At 44.3% G+C, this 9784-nt stretch overlaps 1 protein-coding gene across 1 annotated transcript; it reads left to right on the forward strand.

Moving 5' to 3' along the window:
• The first annotated feature begins 229 nt into the window (after positions 1–229).
• LOC111070654 lies at positions 230–4646 on the forward strand. Its single transcript, XM_041595610.1, has 5 exons — positions 230–692; positions 1115–1933; positions 2350–2805; positions 3235–3672; positions 3733–4646. The coding sequence occupies exons 1-5, from the start codon at positions 230–232 to the stop codon at positions 4644–4646; spliced, it is 3090 nt and encodes a 1029-aa protein (XP_041451544.1).
• Positions 4647–9784: the final 5138 nt, after the last annotated feature.

Raw genomic sequence — 9784 nt, forward strand, 5'->3', positions numbered from 1 at the left:
ATCAGCCAGCGGCGACTGTGCGGCATATTCGAGCAGATGCCTCCGGCTACGCTCGAGTGGATGGAGTTCCGGGACATCGCCCAGGAAACGGTGCAGCGCACGACGAACTGTCAACACGCTGGGGCCATGCGCGACACGGGCCACACGATGCAGTCCCAGTCCACACGATGAGCGACTTGAGGAACTGACAAATCCTCGCCCGCACACGACTTCACTGCAGCCATTCGACATGGAAAGTGAGTCTATGGGTGAAGCTCAGCAGCACATGGAGCAGACAATGGATGCACCATTCGAATATATCTATGCATCCACGACTTCTTTGGAGCCATACGACATGACGCGTGACTCCTGCAACCAGTCCTTGGGTGGAAGTCAGCGCCCCCTGGAAGATACCTTGAGTAAAGGCATTCAATACTTCGATCCAAGGCTAGCATCGCCCTCGTCAAATGACAGCTCATGCAACATGGAAAGTCGAACTTTGAACTATTACATGGACAGACCTCAGTCCATGGGCGGATATAGGGATCAGCTCAAGGAGGATGCCATGGCTGAACGAATTACAGTTCCCGATTCCAGTTTATCTTTGCCTTCGTCACATGAGGGCCCAGCCAACATGGAAAATCGCGATTTTAATCAGTCCATGGGCGGAGATCAGCAGCCCATGGAGGATGCCATGGATGGTAGTGGTGAAGGTATTCAATTTCGTTTTGTTTTGTTTTGTTTGGATATTTTTGTAGCCGACACTCGAAGAATATGGGGAATATGTGTATTAGTTATTGAAGCAGGAAGCGTTTCCCCTGGCCAAGGGAAACGCGATGTAACGGCTGGTGTTCGTGCGAGAAGAGAGACAGGGGGAATACTTTAAAATTGTAATCAAATGGGTTGGTCATTGGGTGGAAGGAGGAGTGCAAGAATTGATATTGGAGCATGACTAGTTATCGGCTCCGATACTCCGATATATCCGATTGGTTACATAAATCATAAAATTACGCATACGCTTATGCTGGCTGTGTGTGTAACGGGTGACGTTGCCGCTCGTTTTGCACACACATTTACATATATTTTCATTATATTTTTTTCAAGCTTTTAGTACCTTTGCCTTTGTCCCATGTAGCATCATCCAGCAGAGAATGTCTCTCACTCAATGAGTCTATCGAAGAATTCCTGCATTGCATGCAACGGAAAATGGATGAGATAGGAAAACATCCCGACCAATCGGATGCATATCCCACATCCACCACTTCAATGGAGCCATGCGAGATGACGCGTCGCTCCATCAGCCAGTCTATAGATGGAGATCAGCAGCCCACGGAGATCATTCCATTCCTCAACCCGTCTTCGTTAGATGTAGACCCATGCGACATGGAATATCACGTTTTTGACCAGCCTGCAGGCGGAGAGGAATGCCTCTTGGAGTACAACAGGAATGAAGGCAATCAAATCTTGGAACCGGCTCTATCTTCGTCTTTGTCAGACGAGGACACGTTCAAAGTGGAATATCGGGATATCCATCAGTCGATGGGCAGAGATCAGCACCCCATGGAGAATACCACGGATGAAAATATTACGTATTTCGATGCGAGTCTTTCCTCGCGTTCGCCACACAAAGGCTCTTCCAACATGGACAGTCGAACTTTGAAGCATTTCATGGACAGAGCTCAGCATCACTTGGAACAGGGGACTTCTCTGCCACCGACTTCGAGTCGACTGGAGCCATCCGGCATGAGATGTCACTTTATGGACCAGTCCATGGGCGGATATAGGGATCAGCTTGAGGAGGATGCCATGGCTGAACGAATTGCAATTCCCGATTCGAGTTTATCTTTGCCTTCGTCACATGAGGGCCCAGCCAACATGGAAAATCGCGATTTCAATCAGTCCATGGGCGGAGATCAGCAGCCCATGGAGGATGCCATGGATGGCAGTGGTGAAGGTATTCAATTTTGTTTTGTTTTGTTTTGTTTGGATATTTTTGTAGCCGACACTCGAAGAATATGGGGAATATGTGTATTAGTTATTGTAGCAGGAAGCGTTTCCCCTGGCCAAGGGAAACGCGATGTAACGGCTGGTGTTCGTGCGAGAAGAGAGACAGGGGGAATATTTTAAAATTGTAATCAAATGGGTTGGTCATTAGGTGGAAGGAGGAGTGCAAGAATTGATATTGGAGCATGACCAGTTATCGGCTCCGATACTCCGATATATCCGATTGGTTACATAAATCATAAAATTACGCATACGCTATGCTGCTGTGTGTGTAACGGGTGACGTTGCCGCTCGTTTTGCACCATTACATATATTTTCATTATATTTTTTTCAAGCTTTTAGTACCTTTGCCTTTGTCCCATGTAGCATCATCCAGCAGAGAATGTCTCTCACTCAATGAGTCTATCGAAGAATTCCTGCATTGCATGCAACGGAAAATGGATGAGATAGGAAAACATCCCGACCAATCGGATGCATATCCCACATCCACCACTTCAATGGAGCCATGCGAGATGACGCGTCGCTCCATCAGCCAGTCTATAGATGGAGATCAGCAGCCCACGGAGGTCATTCCATTCCTCAACCCGTCTTCGTTAGATGTAGACCCATGCGACATGGAATATCACGTTTTTGACCAGCCTGCAGGCGGAGAGGAATGCCTCTTGGAGGACAACATGAATGAAGGCATTCAAATCTGCGAACCGGCTCTATCTTCGTCTTTGTCAGACGAGGACACGTTCAAAGTGGAATATCGCGATTTCAATCAGTCCATGGGCGGAGATCAGCAGCCCATGGAGGATGCCATGGATGGAAGTGCTGAAGGTTCAATTTTTTTTTTTTTTTTTTGTGGTATTCAATTTTTTTTGTTTTGTTTTGTTTGGATATTTTTGTAGCCGACACTCGAAGAATATGGGGAATATGTGTATTAGTTATTGTAGCAGGAAGCGTTTCCCCTGGCCAAGGGAAACGCGATGTAACGGCTGGTGTTCGTGCGAGAAGAGAGACAGAGGAAATACTTTAAAATTGTAATCAAGTGGGTTGGTCATTAGGTAGAAAGAGTAGTGCAAGAATTGATATTGGAGCATGACTAGTTATCGGCTCCTATACCAATTCCCGCGGTTACGCATAATCACGTATAAAATATATCCGATTGGTTACATAAATCAGAAAATTACGCATACGCGTTTGCTGACTGTGTGACGTTGCCGCTTGTTTTCAAGCTCTTAATACCTTTGCCTTTGCCCCATGCAGTGTCATACCACATGGAATATCGCGCATTCAACCAGTTTTTGGACGAATCTCTGCATCACATGGAACAGACTATGGATGAGCCAGGAAAACATCTCCACCAATCGGATGCATATCCTATGTCCACCACTTCAATGGAGCCATGCGAGGTGACGCGTCGCTCCATCAGCCAGTCTATAGATGGAGATCAGCAGCCCACGGAGGTCATTCCATTCCTCAACCCGTCTTCGTTAGATGTAGACCCATGCGACATGGAATATCACGTTTTTGACCAGCCTGTAGGCGGAGAGGAATGCCTCTTGGAGGACAACATGAATGAAGGCATTCAAATCTGCGAACCGGCTCTATCTTCGTCTTTGTCAGACGAGGACACGTGCAAAGTGGAATATCGCGATTTCTATCAGTCCATGGGCGGAGATCAGCACCCCATGGATACCATGGGTAAGAGGGGCGAGAGTATTACATTTTTCGATCCAAAGCTATCGCCGCCAACGTTACTAGAGGAACTATCCGACACGGAGCTGCCCTCTTTCAGGCAGTACATAAGCAGAGGTGTGTACCTGCCGGACACCACCATGGGAGGAGGTCCGCCACAATTCAAAAAGACGACAAAGGATGCATCTCAATTTGACGATTTGGTGCACCCAGCCGGCATCGAGAGGCCCATGGTCAGTTCTCAGAATGTCATGCAGGAGACCTTGCTTGGAATTCAGAAGATTTTCAAATCGGCGAACGGAGCAACGAAGTCATCGCTTGGTTGCCATCCAGTGGGGCAATCTGGCATGGGAAAGATCTCATTCAATCAGTCAACGGGTGGCCCTCAGCAACTTATGCAACTGATGTTGGGTGGAGCGGTGCAGGGCGACGAGAAGACGAATCGAGCACCGCAGAAGTTGCAGAAGTCTCTCTTGGAGCCCCAAGCCGACATGGATATGTATCCATGGGTGTCTATGCGACGCGGTATCAGCAAGTCCATGAGCTGCCCTCAGATCGTCATTCTAAGTACCTTGGAGGAACCGCCCAAGTGCCACGTCAATACCAAGCTTGAAGCTCAGAAACTTGAAAAGGGATCAGGACCAGGAACAGGACCAGAACCAGGCAAAATGGAGCAGCACTCTTTGCCTGTGGAGAGACCTAAGCTTCTCAGGCATAAGACAATGGATGTTACTCAGCAAGGAGACAAAAACAGCAAGGCTGATGCACCGACATTCAAATGTCCGGGACCAAGCGGCATGGGCAGCTATCTCTGGGATTCCATGGGACGTGCCCTCGGCAAGTCTGTTAGCGGCCTGCAGATGCTCATGCAAAATGCCAGGGATGAATCGCTTAACGGCTACGAAAAGATCGAAAGTGGATTTCAGAAACTAAATGCCGTCATTAATGGGGATTTTGTGACGAGCGATATTCGCCCTTAGACATCTAAACTGGGACTCTAACAGACATCTTCCACCATACCTATCTAGGCAAAAACTAATGAACCTACCCTCTTTACACCATCGCAGAATTTGCAATGGCGTGGTATTCATGCATAAGCTCATTCTCGGGATTGTGAACTCCCAAACGCTTTTGGGACGAATCGATTTTTCGGTTCCCTCCAGACCAACCCGTACTTTCCGCCCCATCCGATTATCCATATGTAGATCTAATTACTCCCAGCATGAACCTTTCCAGGTTTTATGCAATAATTATAATTACTTGTACCATTTAATATCCCACGAATTATCCCTTGAAAAAATTATATTTAACATTTATCATTACCTTAGCTTAGAAAATGTGTAAATTGTATCTTTCCTTTCTCTCTTGTACATATATAATTAGTTTGTTTTTTATTCCTATTCCATAATTAGCAGATAATTGTTAATTGAAATAAATAAATAAATAAAGCAACAAAAAAATTACAGACAGGAAAAACAACAACAAAACATTTGATGTGTCAACATTGTCTCAGGCACAAAAACTCGGTTTGTGGACTAACCTCTGGGAATTCTTGTATGAATGCTCTGAAAACCTAATGCAGGATATTGCACTCGCTTTTGGCTGACAGATATCCACTCCAATAAATTCTCCTTGTCAATGTTGGCCTTATTATCATCACCCATGTTAAGTAAGAATATGTTTTCATATTCACAAGCATTGCAATGTTATTTATACTCATTTAAATTATAAATTTGAACCAATTTTCACCGCTACAAATTGTGTGCATCAGTTGTTTTTCATGGATAGTAGATGGTGGCAGTGGGAATCGGCGTTTTACATCTTTCAAAAATTCCCACCATTCCCCCGGGATGAGCTCAATGTGCAGAGGGCAATGCATACCATAATCAGATACATACGCAGAGAATGAGAATAGGATAAGATGTAAACCTAAATAGGCTTGACCCTTGTGCTAGCTCGGCAGTTAGGTACAGACTGCACAAGAGTTCGAACGTACAATTAAATAATTCAATTCAATGAAGTCATTGAAGGAATGCCTTCTGCCCAATTAATTTGAGAAATTAAATGAGAACAAAGCTGCATCTTACTATATAATTCAATGGAATTGCTTGACTAACCCTCCGAAAATCACGTTTTACCGTTTGGAACGTTTCTCCAGCCGTTTCTATATAGAATTTTATGAACAATACTTTACACGGCGCCTAATTATACATGTAAAACATTGTCAATTGTCTTATTGTCAATACTTATTTATTCGTGCTTGCATTTCAACCAGAAGTGTGGAGTGAGAGATTTTTTGGTGTTTTGCTGGTCATAGTCTGGGGCCTCTGAGCTTGGAGGTCCCTGAGCCTGGGGGCCCCCTAAGCTCGAGGGCCCCGATGCGCCACATGGATTTTTATACCCGTACTCAAAAAAGAGTTAAGGGGTATATTAGATTTGTGGTAAAAGTGGATGTGTGTAACGCAGAGAAGGAAACGTTTCCGACCCCATAAAGTATATATATTCTTGATCAGCATCAATAGCCGAGTCGATATAGCCATGTCTGTCTGTCCGTCTGTCTGTCTGTCTGTCTCGATGAGCGCCTAGATCTCAGAGACTATAAGAGCTAGGGCAACCAAATTTGATTTCCAGACTCATGTGATATCCCACTGCTACAAATGTATTTCAAAATTTCGCCCCGCCCCCTTCCGCCACAACAAAGGACGAAAATCTGTGGCAGGCACATTTTTAAAGATATGATAAAATGATATAATAAAAACGCAGTATCGTAGAGAATTCCCATATCTACCAGATTGCCGAATCTGAATCAGATCGGATCATAATAATAGCCAGAATGACGAAATTAATTTTCAGTTTCTTCCCCTGCCCCCTCCTGCCAACGACAACACATGTCATTTTCCATCTCGCTCGCACACTCTGCCGCGTTCAGTACGCGAGCAACCCCTAGCGGAGGAGATGTAAAATCTAAATGGTACATGTACAATCTACATATTAGATCTATAATATACATTTTATATGTAGATGTAGATAACAGATGTAGAAAAAAAATTTTTTTTTTAATTCTAAAATTCTAAAAAATCATATGTTCAAAAATGTAAATACTGACTGAGTACGGGTATAAGTAGAGTCGCGTCTTTAGAAGCGACTCACACGTTCCTTCTCGTTTTTTAGTAGATTTTTACTATTTTTTTTTTTTTTCGTATTTGTTGGATTATAATAATATTCCCAGTGTATTTTTGTCTGTCGGTTGCCTACGAATCCCCTTTTTGATTGTTCTCAGTGTATTATCACATTTTTTGTTGTACTTCTCTCTTTGTCATATGCCTTGTCTCCTTAATCGTGTTGCAGTTCTTTTGGTCGCCAGTCTATTCTAAATTAGCACTGGTTTTCCTAAAAGCATGATAGCATGACAGTCAAAATGCAACAATATTGTTCGTAGTCCCGACTAGACCCGACTATGTAGTGGCTTTCAGTCGAACAACTGAGGCACTAATTGATACAAAATTATCTTTTCCAGAAAAATACAGCCACCAAGCCAGCAAAACTGTATCCGCAAATTAAAACAATCGATTAATCGCTGCTCCCAGCTCAACTGGAAAGCCAGCTTGGCGCATATATTTCTCTCGCTCTGACTGTAGGCACTTCCCATAAGGTTATCTCTATTTTTCCAGCTGGTCAGTTAGCAAAGTCTAATGTCATATGGCCAAAAGCGAGTGTGTACTGAGGAACTCAGATAAAGAGAGATAAAGGGAGCGCATGTCGAGCGTGTTTCTCTGCAATAGTGAGTGTGAGTGTGACGGAGATAGAGACAAATGGAAATTGCGTTGCGAGCAATAATTGACTTAGAGCCTGGTTTGAAATGCCGAGAAAGTAGTTGCGTTTGAGAGTTAGTAACTCAATCAACTCAATGACATTGTGCCTAAATCAAAATGGCCGATGCAAGCAAGAAAAGACGCGACCAGAAATATATTAAACCGACATAGTCATTTATTATTTATTCTGCTATGTTGTAACTCACACTAAATAACAATGTACAATAATAAAATGGGGTAACGGACAGGAGACTGATGGGAATAAGGGCCACGCGTCACGCGGTACTGACGCAAAGCATTGCTTCGCAAGCGCGGTGCCACCTACTCCGTCTGCTCCTTCCGTCTTCTCTCCAGGGACCTGAGCGTTCTCATCACGCTAGAGGCGAACACCGCAGCCGCTTCCCATAGAAGTAGTGATGCTAAGGTGTATCGGGTATTTGTGCTGGTGTGGTGTCCATGGCCAGTGATTTAAGTCCTCGTACGGAGTGATCATTCGGTGCTGGGACCGGCTGCGCAGAGCGATTGATTGAGGTGTCTTTGTTGGTTGTGGTGGGGGTGGGGGCAGCCATCTAGGCCCCTACTTTTCACACTCATTATTAATGACCTGCCTTCAGTATTAAGAAACTTTCGAGTACTCATATATGCGGATGATGTTAAACTCTGTGTCGAGTATAAGGACATTTCATTTCACTCTTGCCTGCAATCCGATCTCAATAACTCTCATTCATGGTGTTGTGACAATATTTTACACTTAAATGACTCGAAATGCAAAGTAATGACATTTCATCGCTCCAGCCCCTTTTTGGCTCCTTATAGCCTCTGCGGTGGTTCTCTTGAAAAAATTACCTTGGTTGATGATCTTGGTGTTAAATTAGACCCAAAGTTAAAGTTTTCTGAACACATTTCTACCATGGTAAATAAGGCCATGGGTGTGCTTGGGTTTATAAAGAGGTGGTCAAAGGAATTTGACGACCCCTATATAACGAAGACTCTCTACATCTCGCTTGTTCGTCCGATTTTAGAGTACGGCTCTTGTGTATGGTGCCCCCAGTACAAAGTATACCAGGACCGAATAGCATCAGTCCAGAAAAACTTTTTTTTTGCACTGCGTGGTCTGAACTGGGATGCAGATGTGAGACTGCCATCTTACCCTCGTAGATTGCTTTTAATAAACCTTTCAACCTTAGTTAGTTGTAGAAAAATGCTTGGTGTGATTTTTATGCTCAACCTGATCAGGGTGATGTAGATAGCCCTGACTTGTTGAGCCGCATAAACTTCACGATTCCTATTAGGTCTATTAGAAATTTAACTCCTTTGTTCTTTCCGCTTTATAGATCAAAAAATTTTCTTGCACGAACCATTTAAGGTCCTATGCTCGGAATTCAATTCCCTCTAAAATATTGTTGAGCTACTGAGCTTTTTCAATAGCGTTGTTTTACGAGGTATTAAAGAGGCAATGTTTATTCAGTTCATATTTTCACAATTTATTGTACTTAAGTTTATATATATGTTTTGTGTAGAGAAATAGCGAAAGGTGTGCAGATTTGCTAGCAAGAGTTTACGATGGGTCGATTGAAGGCACGGCGCCGATTCAAGACTGTTGAAAGCGAGATATTTGTGTTAGATCTTGTGGCAGGCAGGTGACTGTGCCAGACAGCAAAACGGTAGTTAAACGGCGGTGATCGAATCTGAAGTGTCTTCTACTTTCTCTGACGAGCCTCCCCCACAGCGGCTGACGAACGCCGACAGAGAGCAAAGCACCAGATAGAGCATAAGCAAAGCAAACAAAACGGTAATAAAGAGAGACGTTACATTAAGAGATGTTACATATGGTCAACTGCTAATTGTGCTACCATGGTCCAGCGCTTAGCCGAACATACTCCCCCCGTTGAAGAGCACGGGTCTTTAACATCCTTCTTTAGCAGCACTGTTGTTGCCTTCAGCACCGTCTTCAGTACCGCTACTCCGGACTTTATGTCTGACCCTATGCTGCGTCGAGCGAGGGGCCACTTCAGATGAGCTAACTGAAAATAGAGAAGCAGAAACTGGAGCTGCCTTGAGAGACGGAGAAACCTCTCCTGCAACTATCCATCCCAATCTGGTCTCCTGAAGACGTGGCAGTCTAGTTCTACACTTGATATTGCCAGCGCATAGAAGCTCGAAGAACAGAGCCGCTCCAATCAGAATATCAACTGGCTGGGGCTGGTTAAACTTCTGATCCGCTAGAGGTATGTTGGAGGGCATGTTCCAGCGATTCATGTCGAGGATACCGTTGGGTTGGTTCCCCGTAATGGTTGGAGCAATAA

The sequence above is a fragment of the Drosophila obscura genome, unplaced genomic scaffold, assembly GCF_018151105.1.
Source record: "Drosophila obscura isolate BZ-5 IFL unplaced genomic scaffold, ASM1815110v1 contig_137, whole genome shotgun sequence".
Classification (NCBI taxonomy): Eukaryota; Metazoa; Arthropoda; class Insecta; order Diptera; family Drosophilidae; genus Drosophila; species Drosophila obscura.